This window comes from Panthera uncia (assembly GCF_023721935.1).
Source record: "Panthera uncia isolate 11264 chromosome A1 unlocalized genomic scaffold, Puncia_PCG_1.0 HiC_scaffold_17, whole genome shotgun sequence".
Classification (NCBI taxonomy): Eukaryota; Metazoa; Chordata; class Mammalia; order Carnivora; family Felidae; genus Panthera; species Panthera uncia.
In genome coordinates, this window is record NW_026057577.1 from 59,497,530 (window position 1) to 59,513,746 (window position 16,217).

Here is a 16,217-nt window from a genome sequence, read left to right on the forward strand (position 1 = left end):
ATTGGTTATAATTTATAACCAAAAAACTGGAGGCAACCTAGCTATTAGTAGGGGAATAGAAAAATAAATTGTAACCAGTCTTACATTAGAATAATGATGCAGCGGTTAAAATAAAGACAGTCGTATGATGACCCAGCTGGAGGCTTCCAGGGATGACAGGGCAGAGGCTGTGCACTGTTGTCAGCTGTCTAGCATCTGTCTGGTTGGTTCTGTATCTGGTTCTTGCCTGTGTTTTATCTTTTGCTTGTAGCTACAGTCAGGATTGTGAGGAGAGTTTACAAGGAGCACTGGTGAGTAAGTCGTGTCTTTATCAGTCCCCTCTCAGAATGGTGCCACCATTGGTAATTGAGCTCTTTCATTTTATGTGGCTGGGCTTGGATCACAGCCTTTCTCTTTTACTTAGTGCTCTGAACCTGAGTCCTGGGAACTTAGGAAGCTCAGTCTCATGTTCTGATTGAGTACACGTTAATGTGTTTGTTAACACTAAAGGTAGTACATTGGCTGGAGAAACTAAGTGCTTAACAGCAGCAACAAAAAACACCACACGGTTTGATAGTTCTAATAGTGGAAATTTTTATTATTGTTTTTTTTAATGTTTATTTTTGGAGAGAGAGAGACAGAGTGTGAGTGCAGGAAGGGGCAGAGAGAGAAGGAGACGCAGAATCTGAAGCAGGATCCAGGTTCTGAGCTGTCAGCACAGAGCCCGACACAGGGCTTGAATCCATGAACAGCAAGATCATGACCTGAGCCAAAGTCGGACACTTAACCGACTGAGCCACCCAGGCACCCTTAACAGTGGAAACTGGTTTCTTCTTTATCTTTGCATAAACAAACCGTGGCCTTTCCCTGGGTGGGCTGGATTGCGGGTGGGCTGGAACTCTTTACATAGGCATTTAGGAACTCCACAGCCTATTCAGTCTTAAACGTGTGATTTCTGAGGTCAACCTGGGTATTGACATCCAGCCAGAGGAAAGGGACAGGGTATGGAGGACATATTTTTGGTTCACCAAGTCTCGCGGTGAGTGGTAAATTTCTGCTCACATGTCATTGGGTAGAACTCATTCTAATGGAATCAGAATGATACCCCTTAACTGCAAGGCAAGTTAACAGATGTTTGTCAAGGACAAAGAAGACATGTTTGATGACTGCCTAGCAGTCTATTGCCAGAGATGGGCTATCCTTTTTTTACCTGTGTATAGTTGTGTTTCAACTGTGTAGTACTTTTTTTAAAAAACATTTTAATGATTAACTTATTTAAATTTCTAAATAGGCAATACCTTCACATAGTTGCAGAGTTTAAAAATGTAAAAAGATAATATAGTGAAGTATTTGTCTTTTATCTCTGCCCCACATCTGTCCAGTTCCTATTGGATAATCATGGTGGTTATTTTCTTGTCTGTCTTTCCAGAGACTTTTTGTTTTAAAAGCAAATAAATAAATATGAATATGTATATTCCTGCCTCCCTTTTTCTACGTGGATGGGTGTGTAATATACACAGAACTCTTTGCTTCTTTCCCTTGGTGATATAAGATAGTTATTTTAAATTTTGTGTTAGTCTTTCTCCATTACAAGATGTTGTTCCTACTCTTAAGGAGTTTCTAATCTAATTTGGTCAAGGTCTAATCTAGTGAGGAGGATATGCAGGTAGGGAAAGCTTTTGTACCTAAGATAAAATACTTATCTGGTACACACTGTACAGTTCAATGCTATAATTAGAGCAAATGAAGAATCCTTTTTTAATTCGAATTAGATTTTTAGAGAACTTCATAAGAGAATTAAGTGTGCTAAGTTTATTCTTGGCATTTAAATCACATAAACCATTGAAATTAGCAAAACTGAAAATTGTCGGTATTAGGAAATAGGTCTCTGACTATTGGCTACATTTTTGTGTAATTATTGAGAGCACTAAGTACATTCTAGTGATAGTTAATTCTCTTGAATAATTAAATGACTTTTATTTTGGTAAACTTATATGTTTAGAGTATTAACAGTGTTTTTCTAATTCATGGCTCTGGCCTAAATGACAAAGTAATAAAATGTTATGTATTTCCTTCATTTACCATTTAATTTATATTAACAAAACTAAATGCCATTTTTTAAATGTTTATTCATTTTTATGAGTGATGGGGGGGGGAAGTGGGAGAATGAGAGAGAGAGAGAGAGAGAGAGAGAGAGAGAGAGAGGACAGAGGATGTGACGCAGGCTCTGCACTGACAGCAGAGAGCCTTATGCAGGACTTGAACCCATGAACTGTGAGATCGTGACCTGAGCCCAAGCCAGATGTTCAAGTGACTGAGGTACCCAGGCACCCCCAAATACCATTTTAAACTCTCTGGAACTTGTTGCACTGAACTGCATTATGAGGCCCAGTTTATTCTTTGTGATTTCCCATTTTCCATGACCCTGCCAACACAGCATTCAGCTTTGGTGACTGTGAATTTCCTCAGCCCAGTGAGACACACAGTACTGCTCATAAATGGAAAGGAAGATTAGTAGGTGGTGCATAGCTGAGAGCTGAGATTGATTGGTGTTGACCCCTGCGTCTTTGCCTTTGCTATGTGACTGTATGAGCAGAAAGTGCTGCTACCAAGAAAAAAGTGACCCCATGTGCCTCTTATCTGAATGTCTGCCCTGACTTAGTGCATATAGAGGAACTAGTGTCTCTTGGGATGCTTATCTTGGGAGCCTGTAGCTGGTCTCTGCTTTGTTGTGTAGTAATAGGCCTCCATGGAAGTCTAAACTGGTTCATGTGACCAGCAGTAAATGGAAGCTTTCATTTGTGCTGAGGAAGAGACATACAGGAGAGAAGGAGGAGGAAGAATTGGAGATCTTTTCCTTCTTGGCTCTTCCAGCTTTATTTTTCTTTGTGCCTTTACTAGGAGGGATTTTCAGAGTATATCCCCTCAAAGTGTTGTGGGAGGACTTCATTTCCTGTGGCTGTAATGTCATAAACATTGCAGAGCTTTTTAAATAATAATAATAATAATAATAATAATAACAACAACAACAACAACAACAACAGTAATAATAATGGGAAAACCTAAGGGAACAGATTGAAGAAGGAGCTAGAAATGGAAGTGAGTTGACTTTGCTGTTGCCATTGTCCCCTAGCCTCTGCAGGTGTTGGTAATCAAAAGGATTGGATTTTTAAGAGCCTTGTGGGAAACTGCAGGGAAGGCCTTGTGTCGGTCTTAAGTTAGGGAGGCCAGAGTAATGTGAGACCCTCAAAGGATCATAATCTCACTGAAGAGAGGGGACAAAGAAATATGTCTGTCTTGGCCTAGTCTTTACAAAGGGAAAATTTTCCAAGAACTCTTAACCCAGGTCCACCCTCACTCAGGTTTGCTATTCCAATTTGTACTATCTGTGTGGTCTGGCAATTTCCAACTTGTGAAAGTTGTTTTAAATGGTCCCATGCTGGGGCTCTTGAGTGGCTCAGTCGGTTGAGCATCCAACTCTTGATTTCGGCTCAGGTCGTGATCCCAACATCATGGGATCAAGCCCCATATTGGTCTTCACATTGAGCATGGAGCCCACTTAAGATTCTTTCTCTCTCTCCCTCTCTCTCTCTCTGTCTCTCTCTCCCTCTGCCTCTCTTCCTGCTGTCTCTCTCTCTCTCTAAAGACAAAAGAAAAAAAAATGATCCCACACCTCAGGGTTCCTAGCAGAAGCAAATGCAAAGCTTCCCCGAAAGGATACACTCTCAGTCCAGGCTTCCTAGGAATCCCAAAAAGAAAGCTCTACGATAAGCTCAGAAGCCACAATTACAACAGTCACGGGGAAACAAGTAACCATGGCTGTGAGCAGAAATTATAAACAGCAGAATTAGAATCCAAGATATTCAGATAATGAAATTATGAAAGATAAATATCAAACTACCAAGTTGAAAGAAACACAAAAGAAAATGAAAAATATGAGCACAGAACAAAAATGCCATCAAAGGAGAGTAGGTTGTTTTTTAAGAAGAACTGCATACAACTTTTAGAAACAGCAGATGGGTTAAACAGGAATAGATGCATTTTAGTTAAAATGCAAGGTAGTATCTGAAAAACTTACCTGGCATGTAGCACAGAGAGACAGTATGATAAAATGTACAAGAGATTGAAAGAGAATTAGGTGGTCAAACATAATGCTCATTAGCTTTCCAGAGGAAAATTGGAATAGGGAGAGAGACATTATGCAAAGAGATTGTCCTTTGACAATTCTTTATTAGGATGAGAATTTCTTATATTTCATGCAAGATATAGATGCTTAGGTTTTGAAAGCACATGGACCCAAAGTGCATTTGAGAACACAAAAACCCACATTTCAATAGGTCACACTGAAACTATGACACTAAAATCAAATGTAAAAATATTAGAGCAGAGAGCAAAGAAAGATCACTTGTAATGCCCTAAAAATTATATAACTGATTTGATTTCTAATTCCTGTACTTCATTTGCTTTCTTTCAGTGATTTCTTTTGGATTTGTTGAATTTTTTTTTTTTTTTCATTTATTACCACCCATTCCCTGCCCAAAGCTCCGTGGTTTGTATTGCCTTTTCCTGTTGTCTCTTGTTTCTGTTGATTTTTACTCATTTAGTTGCTTTTTATACTTGATTGTCTTTGTGCACTGGTTCTATTCTTTGAACATTTATTTTAAGAATAATGTGAAGGCTAGGATGAAGGTGGCTTTTCTTCTTGTTTGCTTCTGCCAGGTTCTTGGTGGCATGGCCAGTCTGGGACCATCTTAATTTGAGTTCAGTGTTTGATATGTTCTAGTCCATCCAAATGATGCTAACCGAGGCTGTGAGTTCATCTTTCCTATGAGGCCAGTTCACTTTCTGGCAGAATCTTCTGGTATATCTCTTTAGTACAAAAGTGGCTTTGACTGCTGGATTACTTCTCTGGGTTCTTGTTTTTTTAGATTTTGGTGTAGTTACTCCTTACCATTTTGTTAGTTCTTGGATACTTTTATGAACATGTTTTTTATGTTTCATGTGGCTTTTTAAATTGTCCTCATTAGAAGGATGGTCTGAAAGTACTGGTTCCCACCATTACCAAAAGCAAAAATCATATTATGCTCTTTTCAGAGACTCAAGTTTATGTCTTAAATTGGTAATGGATGGTAGCTGTCAGAGAATTGTTCTGCTTAATATTCTGAAAAGAGTGAACTGTGGTCTGTTACTAAAATGATGCATCATTAGAACAGGAGAAATAAAAATCCTTAAAAGCTTGTTGGGTGATTTATAATTTGCAACAGGGTACATATTCACAATAGCACTTTAGAATGTAATTTCATAAGTAAAATAAAAACTTACTTTCGTGGTGTGTAAGGTTCTGAGCCTGATGTTTGTGGATGACTCATACTCCATCTCTTTACATGTTCCTTCTTCCCTCTCCTTCGCTGCCTTATCTATCACAACTCCTGCTAGTTTGACCTCTTTAATGTCTCTTAAAATATGTGCCTTTTCATCCCTCTATTCTCTACCCAAGTTCAGATCATCAAAATCACTCCCCTGGATTACTGAAACAGCCCTCCTGCCACCATCCTTACGTCCTTTCACACATTAACCGTTGGCCCTCATTGTTCTCAGGATAAAGTCAAAGCTCCTGTGTGGCCCGTGCCCCTCACATGACCATTCGCTACCTAGCTGCCTTGCTGCTGTTGTCACACTCTCACACTGTCACCCTCCATCTTCCTGTACATCTGCCTGTGCTCCTTCTACAATTGGCACTTTTGTAAACACACAGTAATTGTTCATTAAGTGAAGGACTGAATGACGTGTGTGAAGCTAAGGAAATTCAAGTAATCATAAGCCCTCTTACGTTTCTGTTAGAAAGCTGTGTAGGTAGTTGGTTTAGCCATATTGCATGAGTACTATATTAATGTCTGAATTTAATTTATTAATTATATATCATCTGTCTTTAGAGCAAACTTCAGTGAAAAGTCAAAGCAGAAACAAACAACAAAACACTACCTCTGTTCAGTAGTTTGTATTTGAGCTTTCCTCCCCCATATAACCTTATGTTAGAATTATAGAGGTTTCTCCACAGATAGCAACCAGGAGGTAAAAACTTCATCACATGTCCTTACAGTGGCAACAGCTGTAGGTTACACACTGTATTTCTGACTGATGACCACACACAACAGATAATAACATCATTACCCAGTTCATCTTCAAATGTGAAGGACTCCAGTGCCACTCACTTTTAGTCCTTGGGTCTTTTGTGCTAAAGAAGAATCTTTGTCATCCCCAGGACCTCAAGTGTGTGGTTTTTTGTCACATGGAATGAAATGACTCAGGTGCCTTATTTTATTTTGTTTAGGATGTGTCATGCTGTGAGGTCAAATGTAGACTACTATAGGGCATCTTGAAATAAGCATTTTTATCATCATAGTTGACAGTTACTACTTCCTGTTTTGTTGACTGTCACAATCACTGAATGTTTCTTATTGATTGCACCAAAATAATTTTTCTCTCTTTTGGTGATCTCACATATTATTTTATTAGGGTTATTTGGAATTCTTGTTAACTGCTCCTAATTAAAGAACAGTTCCAAGATATACAGACTCTTTAAAAAACTTGATTAGAAGTCAGCTTATTAATTTGCATTGTGATCTGCATATAGGAGCTAAAAGTAGCTCCCCCAGTGGTGAGAAATTTGTGGTAAACAGTGCCGCACACCCTGTCACCCTCTCCCTGCCTGTTTTAGACACCTGGAAATGCGTATGGCATTCTTTCTCAGTGTAGCCTAGTAACCAGTCTCAACACAGTACTTCAGGTCCCCACGACCAGTCAGATTTGGCCCTTGAGATCCCAGGGCTAGCTTTTCTTGTGTATTTCTTCCTTGTTCACTTTGCACAGAATATATATTTTTGCATGTTTGCGCCTTATGGCTCTACACACAGTTATTTTCAAACTTACATTTTGGGTGCTGTTTCTTCCTCCTCCATTATGTTCTTTGTGGTACCTACCAAACAAATTGTCTAAGCAAATAAAGATCACTGTAATAACAGTGATGATAACTAATGTGTATTGAGTGTTTACTATGTACCAGGCACTGTACTAAGTGCTTAACATGCATTATTTCATTGTAATCTTGTAACAACTCTGAGTTAGAGACCACTATTCTTCCCATTTTAAAGATGGAGAAACTAGGGCAAGGCTAAATAACTGGTAAATGGCAGAGCCTCGATTTTCACCAAAGTCACCTGCCTTCTCAACCCCAATTTTTAACCTCTGAGCTGTTACCTCCTTAACCAATGAAGGCTGGGTTAAAACCAGAATGATCATAGTAAATATGCTTTTGCCTGTGCTGTCATTGGGCTAAAATAAAAATCCAGTACCTTTGTATTTTTCCAGATTGCAAACCAACTTAGCACAACATTTTTTGTCTCTTTCTAAGAAATTTATAGTTTTATATCTATTTTTAAAAAAATCTTCTGGAAGATTTCATAAATACGACTTAGGTTTTTATTAACCTCTTTTGCTTTTATCTTTCCATATCTCCAACAACCTTTATAATTTTTGAGAGAGTAGCTATCTTTGTAGGCTGTCTTATACGTTCACAGATGGTATTATTCTATCTGTCCTCATACCATCTGCAGCATCAACCTAGTCTATTCCAATTGGTGTTATCTTTCATTTATGCAGGAGTGAGTTATTAAAATAAAACTTTATATTTGTATAGCATTTTGGGTAAACGTTAGGGTAAAACATGGATTTATTTTATCACAACAATCTTATGCAAAGAAAATTTAATTTTTTATTTTTTTCACCTCTTCCTGAATTACTTTATATGTAGTCTTTGGAATTGAATTGAATTGAATTCAACAACTATTTATTGAACACATATTATGATCCCAGACCTGTGAGAATGAAGAAATGATCCCTGTTTTCACTGAGCTTATAGTCCAACAGAAAAGACAGAGAAGTAAATATAATTACAATTTCCACTATGGAAAGACTGTAGAGGGTCATGTGGAAAAGGATGGCAAAGGATTAAATTTGGTCTAGTGAGCCCAGAAAGCCCTTTCAGAAGAAGGGTACGTGGGAGTTTGCCAAACCAAGTAGAGCTGGTAGGCAGTAGGGAAGAGGAAGAGAGTCTTCAAGGCAGAGTGGGCAGCAAATGAGGAGGCTCCGATGTCAGAGAACTTGGACTAAGATATTGGATCAAGTTCATTCTGACTGAGACTTACAGAGAGAGGAGGAGTGGCAGTGGTCAAGGTGAGACTTGAGAGGTAAGGTAGGCAGGGGTACTGGTTACCACAAGGTAACCAGTTGTCTTGTGGGTCAGTGAAGGAATCTAGATTACTGGCAAGTCATTGATGAGCTGAAAGCAGAGGTAAGACATGAACAGATTTGGGTTTTAGGAAGACTGCTCAGACTTCTCAGTATGGAGAATGGATTGGAAAAAGGGACAGAATTAGATAGATCTGGGGAGGAAAGTTAGGAGGCTCTTTTTGTAGTCTGTGTGAGACATGATTTTTACTTACACGAGGGTAATGGCAGTAGAGATGAAAGAAATAGACCGATTTAAGGGACCACTTCACTGAGAATGGAGGAACCAGTCTATATGTTTACAAAGCTCTGGCGTGTTCTGTATCATGCTGAACCAAATGCCTGTTCTACATAGTAGAGCATGAGCCAGAGAAAAATGGAACAAAAATGAAACCAAGTTAGTATGCATTTTGTAAATAGGCATGACCTCACAGAGTAGTTTGAAGGGTAATAAGGAGAAAAGAAATTAATTAGCTGCCAAGTACCATACTCAATTTAACAGTCATCTGGGCAGGATTTGATGTAAGGCTTGCCCTTCACATCAGCATGTGTGATATCAACAGAATTTTGATAGACAAATGTGTATTCAGTAGCTGATGTTTCCCTTTGCCCCTAAATGTCAGTTCCTTCTTTCATTTGCTTGCTTGCTCATTCTTTTATTCATTCAAAAAAACATTTACTGAGGGCCCACTAAGATACGTTTCTTATCTCAGTCTTTAATACCACATTATGGCGATTGTAACTAGTATAGGCCTTTAGTGTTTATAGGTACTAGATGGGCCACATCTCATTTAGGACACAGTTAGTTAATCAGGTTTCCATTTTAAGTTGACAGTTATGCCATTTCCTCCCAAGCGGCCCACCTGTCACTTAGGGTGCAGCCACTGGTGAAATCCTGCAACGCTGTCTGATATCATTTCTTCTGTATTTTCTGTTGCTGTTCTGAGTCTTTGCTCAGGTTCTGTATGCCTGATCCCATTTTGGTCAAACAGTCAATCAGTTCAGCCACCACCACCAAGTCTTCTATCAAAGTAGTTGGCTGAGTGAGGTTTTTTTTTTGACGGAGGTGATCAGTCGTTACAGTCAGAATGGCAAATTCTCACTTGCCCATTGTAGACTGTTACATTAGTCAAAGGAAAACAAGCGGTTGTAAGAAATGAATCCTCAATCTCGGTGGTTTAAATACTATAAAAGTTTATTTTTTGCTAATGTGAAGTCCAGCTGGTGGCAAATGTGGGAGCAATGGGTTTTCTGCTACAGTAAAGGGACCCAGGCTGAGAGAGTCTTCAGGTGGCTCACAAGATTGTTCTGGTCCCAGCATTCAGCTGGGAAAGAGCAAATGTGAAAGATCACACAGGAGGTTTTTATGAGCCAGAGCTAGCCTTGGCTTAATCCTTCCTGCTTGCAGTTTATTGTCTACAACTTGAGTACTTGGCCATACCTAATTGCAGAGGGAAACTGGGAAATGTCTGTGTGTTTGCCCCGGAGGAATGGAAAACCTAATGAGCCAGGTTCTGCTCCACAGAGCTAACGTCTTTCCTTTTGTGATACTTGCTCTTTTATTCAAATGAAAGGGGCAGGGAAGGGCCAGAGGTGTGGAGGAGGAGTCTCTTTTGTGTTTTCTAAGTAGCTGTTGTCTCAGTGCTTGGACAGGAGAGTGGGAAATGTATCTGTTCTGAATTCCTAATATAACTTATAATTGTTATTACTCTGTTCTCACAGGGAGATAAATGCTCGACTAGATGCTGTATCGGAAGTACTCCATTCAGAATCCAGTGTGTTTGGTCAGATAGAAAATCATCTACGTAAATTGCCTGATATAGAGAGAGGACTCTGTAGCATTTATCACAAAAAAGTAAGTGTGATAGACAGCAGTTCTATTAAAACTGGCAATGTTCTTCAGCATGAGGATCCCAGATATTAAAACATCTCAGAGTTTTATTTTTGTTATTATTTTGTGAAATCTTAGAGATCATGACAGAATTCTTAAGAGAATTAAATTATACAAGTTGAAGGTATTCCAGTTTTTGCATTGTAGAAAATAAAGTTTGCCCATTTCTGTTAACTACAACAACAGATAGAAGCCTTTCTGGTATAATACAGGATGTTCTTATGTTGCATCCTAAAAATGTGGACCATCATCACAATAGGAAATTTCTTAGACTAGTCAGTTTTAAAAAGAGATGCCTTATTTCTTTTGACCCCAGAACAACTTCTTATTTAACTCTTCCAAGGGAAAGATCTGCTATTATGTTTGTGGTGGTATCGCTATACAAATAAGTTTGGGTATGGAAGGTAAGCAAAAAGCATTATTGTGACTTTCATCACTTAAGCTTTACAGTTTGTTATAACAATCAATAACAAAAGAGGTTTTCCCCATGAGGCTAGCAGGAGATTTTTCAACAGAAACTTTGTAAGCCAGAAGGGAGTGGCACGATATATTAAAAGTGCTGAATGGGAAAAATCTGCAGCCAAGAATTTTCTATCCAGCGTGGCTATCATTCAGAATACAAGAAGAGATAGAGTTTCCCCAGACAAACAAAAACTAAAGGAGTTCGTGACCACTCAGCCAACTCTGCAGGAGATATTAAAGGGACTTTGAGTAGAGAGACCAAAAGTGAAGTCTAAAGGTAGGAAACCCAAAAGCAATAAAAATGAATATTTCAGTAAAAATCAGTCAAGGAACTCACCCACAAAAAAGGATATAAAATATAATAACATATACCTAAAATGTGGGGAGGAGAGAAAAACGGTTTCAAACTTGAATGACTGTCAACTTAATATACACTGCTACATGCAGATTACATAGTAATCATATATGAAAAACCACTAATAAACTTGTAAAGAATAAAGAAAAAGAAATCTAAATATATCACTGAAGAAAATCAGCAAAATGAAAGAGAAAGACAAGAAAGGATCAGAGAAAGTCTTCAGAAACTACCACAAAATAAGTAATAAAATGGCAATAAATACATATCTATCAATAGTTACTTTAAATGTAAATGGACTAAACACTCTAATCAAAAGACATAGGGTGACAGAAAGAATAACAAAACAAAACCCATCTATATGCTGCCCACTAGAGACTCATTTTAAACCTAATGACACCTGCTGATTGAAAGTCAGGGGATGGGGAAACATCGACCATGCAAATGGATGTCAAAAGAAAGCCAGAGTAGCAATACTTACATCGGACAAACTAGACTTTTAGGCAAAGACTGTAGCAAGAAGGGCACTATATAATAATAAGGGTGACAATCCAGCAAGATGAAAAAAACAATTGTAAATATTTATGTACTCAAATACATAAACAGTTAATAACAAACATAAATGAACTAATCACTAATAATAATACACAGGACACCATCAAAACCCTAGAGGAGAAAGCAGGAAAAAACCTCTTTGACCTCAGCTGCAGCAATTTCTTACTCGAACATCTCCAAAGGCAAGGGGATTAAAAAGCAAAAATGAACTATTGGGACCTCATCAAGATAAAAAGCTTCTGCACTGCCAAGGAAACAATCAACAAAACTAAAAGGCAATCGATGGAATGGGAAAGATATTTGCAAATGACGTAAAGGGTAAAGGGCTAGTATCTAAAATCTATAAAGAACTCACCTAACTCCACACCCGAAAAACAAATAATCCAGTGAAGAAATGGGCAGAAGACATGAATAGACACTTTTCCAAAGAAGACGTCCAGATGGCCAACAACACATGAAAAGATGCTCAACGTCACTCCTCATCAGGGAAATACAAATCAAAACCACACTGAGATACCACCTCATGCCAGTCAGAGTGGCTAAAATGAACAAATCAGGAGGCTATAGATGCTGGAGAGGATGTGGAGAAATGGGAACCCTCTTGCAATGTTGATGGAAATGCAAACTGGTGCAACCGCTCTGGAAAACAGCGTGGAGGTTCCTCAAAAAATTAAAAATAGACCTACCCTATGAGCCAGCAGTAGCACTGCTAGGAATTTAGCCAAGGGATACAGGAGTGCTGATGCATAGGGGCACTTGTATCCCAATGTTTACAGCAGCATTTTCAACAATAGCCAAATGATGGAAAGACCCTAAATGTCCATCAACTGACGAATGGATAAAGAAGATGTGGTTTATATATACAATGGAATACTACTTGGCAATGAGAAGGAATGAAATCTGGCCATTTGCACCAACGTGGATGGAACTGGAGGGTATGCTAAGTGAAATAAGTCAGGCAGAGAAAGACAGATACCATATGTTTTCACTCATATGTGGATCTTGAGAAACTTAACAGAAGACCATGAGGGAGGGGAAGGGGGAAAAATTACAGAGAGGGAGGGAGGCAAACCATGAGAGACTCTTAAGGACTGAGAATAAACTGAGGGTTGATGGGGAGATGGGGGAGAGGGGAAAGTGGGTGATGGGCATGGAGGAAGGCATTTGTTGGGATGAGCACTGTGTGTTGTATGGAAACCAATTTGACAATAAATTATATTAAAAAATAAAATAAAATAATAGTACAATACCAGTAGGAGACTTTAACACCCCACTTACATCAATGGACAGATCATCTAAACAGAAACCCAGCAACAGCTTTGAATGATACACTGGAACAGATGGATTTAATAGATATATTCAGAACATTCCATCCTAAAACAGCACACTACACATTCTTTTCAAGTGTGTACAGAACATTCTCCAGAATAGATCACATATTAGCCTGTAAAACAAACCTCAACAGATTCTAGAAGATCCAAGCCCTCAGCAAAGTAGTATTAGAGGCCACATACCTTAACATAATAGAGGGCAGATATGAAAAACCTACAGCTAACATCATCCTTTTTTTTTAATGTGTATTTATTTTGAGAGGAAGAGAGTGTGTGAGCAGGGGAGGGGCAGAGAGAGGGAGGGAGAAAATCCCAAGCAGGCTCTGCACTGACAGCATGGGGCCTGATGCAGGGCTTGATCTCACAAACTGTAAGATCATGACGTGAGCCAAAATCAGGAGTCAGATGCTTAAACGACTGAGCCATCCAGGCGCCATTAACATCATCCTTACTGGTGAAAAACTAACTTGTTTTTAGTAAGACAAGGATGTCCACTCTCATCACTTTTTTTCTTTTTCTTTTTTTTTTTTTTAATGTTTTCATTTATCTTTGAGACAGAGAGAGACAGAGCATGAGCAGGGGAGGGGCAGAGAGAGGGGGAGACACAGAATCCAAAGCAGGCTCCAGGCTCTGAGCTGTCAGCACAGAGCCCGATGCCGGGCTCGAACTCACGGAGTGTGAGATCATGACCTGAGCTGAAGTCGGACGCTCAACCGACTGAGCCACCCAGGCGCCCCTCATCACTTTTTTTCAACATAGTTTTGGAAGTCCTAGACACAGCATTCAGACGACAAAAAGAAATGAAAGACATCCAAAGGGGTAAGGAAGAAGTGTAACTTTCACTATTTGCAGATGGCATGCCACTCTGTGTAGAAAACCCTAAACTCTACCAAAAAACTGCTAGAACTGATAAATTCAGTAAAGTCTCAGGATACAAAATCAGAGTACAGAAATCTGTTGCATTTGTATACACCAATAATGAAGCAACAGAAAGAGAAATTAGGAAAACAATCCCATTTACAGTAGCACCAAAAATAATAAGATACATAGTAATAAATGTAACCTGTACTCCGAAACTATAAAGCTCTGATGAAATGTCCATTGACCAATGAACGGATAAAGATATGGTATATGTATATACATTTATATATACACATTTGTATATACACACATATACACAATGGAATATTACTCAGCCATAAAAGGAATGTGAAATCCTGACATTTGCAATGACGTGGATGGAGCTAGAGAGTATTATGCTAAGTGAAATAAGTCAGAGAAAGACAAATACTTTGTGATTTCACTCATATGTGAAATTTAAGAAACAAATGAGCATAGGGATAAAAAGAGAGATACTCAGTAAACCAAGAAACGGACTCTTAAATATAGAGAACAAACTGATGGTCACCAGAGGGGAGGTGGGGGTTGGGTGGGTGGGTGAAATAAATGATGGAGATTAAGGAGTACACTTGTGATGAACACCAGGTATTGTGGGTAAGTGTTGAGTCACTGAATTGTGTACTTGAAGTACACTGGTAGTACACTGTATATTGACTAGCTGGAGTTTAAATAAAAACTTAAAAAAAAAAGATGAGCTATAGGAATATTACACAATGGAATATTACTCAGCCGTAAAAAGTATGAGATCTTGCCATTTGCAACAACATCGGTGGACCTAGAGGATTTTATGCTATGTGAAATAAGTCAGACTGAGAAAAATAAAATAAATAAACAAAAAAGCATAATCAGACATGTAAATACAGAGAACAAACTGATGGTTGCCAGAAGGAAGGAGGTGGAGAGATGGGCAAAATGGATAAAGGGGAGTGGGAGGTACATGCTTTCTGTTACTGAATAAATAAATCATGAGAATAAAAGGCGCTGTACAGGGAATATCGTCAATGATATTGTAATGACATTGTAAGGTCACTTGTGGGAGCATACTTTTGTTGTGGGAGCAACAAAAACACTGATGAAATTGAAGATGACACGAAAGAAATGGAAAGACATTCCGTGCTCCAGTATTTGGAAGAACAAATATTACTGATACTGCCCAAAGCAATCTACAGCTTTAATGCAATCCCTATCAAAATACCAACAACTTTTTTCACAAAACTAGAACAAGTAATCCTAAAATTTGTATGGAATCTCAAAAGACACCCAAATAGCTAAAGCAGCCTTGAAAAAGAAAAAGCTAGAGGCATCACATTTCCAGACTTCAACTTATATTACAAAGGGGTAGTAATTAAAGCCATGTGGTACTGGCACAAAAATAGACATGTAGATCAATAGAATAGAATAGGAAATCCAGAAGTAACCCATAATTTGGTCAATTAATGTTTGACACAACAGGAAAGAATATCCAATGGGAAAAAGACAATCTCTTCAACAAATGGTGTTGGTTAAACTGGACACTGACGTGCAAAAGAATGAATCTGTACCACTTTTTTACACCATACACGAAAATAAATTCAAAATTGATTAGAGACCTAAATGTGAGACCTGAAACCATAAAAATCCTAGCTACACAGGCAATAACTTCTCTGACATCGGCTGTAGCAGCTTCTTTCTAAATATGTCTCCTAAGGCAAGGGAGATCAAAGCAAAAATAAACAATTGGGACCATATCAAAATAAAAAGCTTCTGTACGGTGAAGGAAACAATCAACAAAAGTAAAAGGCAGCCAACAGAATGGGAGAAGATATTTGCAAATGACATACTGATAAAGGGCTAGTATCCAAAATATGTAAAGAACTTATACAGCTCAACACCCAAAAAACAAATAATCCAATTCAAAAATGGGCAAAAGACATGAACAGACATTTCTCCAAAAAAGACATCCAGATGGCCAACAGACAAATGAAAAGATGGTCATCATCACTTATCACAACTGAAAACTACAGTAAGATATCACCACATACCTGTCAGAATGGATAAAATCAACAACATAAGAAACAAAAGGTGTTGGTGAGGATGTGGAGAAAAAGAAACCCTCTTGTACTGTTGGTAGCAATGCAAACTACTGTAGCTAGTGTGGGAAAACAGTATGGAGGTTCCTCAAAAAGTTAAAAATAGAATTACCTTATAATCCAGCAATCACACTACTGGGTATTTACCCAAAGAATACAAAAACACTAATTCAAAGGGATACGTGCACCCTTACATTTATAGCAGCATTATTTATAATAGTCCAGATATGGAAGCAGCCCAACTGTCTGTCAATTGATGAATGGATAAAGAGACTGTGGTATAGGGGCTCCTAGGTGGCTCAGTCGGTTAAATGTCCTACTCTTGATTGCAGTTCAGGTCATGATCTTGAGGTTCAGGAGATAAGACCCACGTCAGGCGAGCCTGCTTG

The 16,217-nt window shown here is 38.5% G+C and overlaps 1 protein-coding gene across 1 annotated transcript in view; it reads left to right on the plus strand.

Annotated features, from left to right (window-relative positions):
• MSH3 (mutS homolog 3) overlaps positions 1 to 16,217 on the plus strand; it is a 187,079-nt gene that overhangs the window by 83,812 nt on the left and 87,050 nt on the right. Inside the window, exon 13 of the mRNA XM_049649725.1 lies at positions 9,988 to 10,120. Coding sequence (XP_049505682.1) covers positions 9,988 to 10,120 — 133 coding nt within the window. The remainder of the gene's footprint in view (positions 1 to 9,987; positions 10,121 to 16,217) is intronic.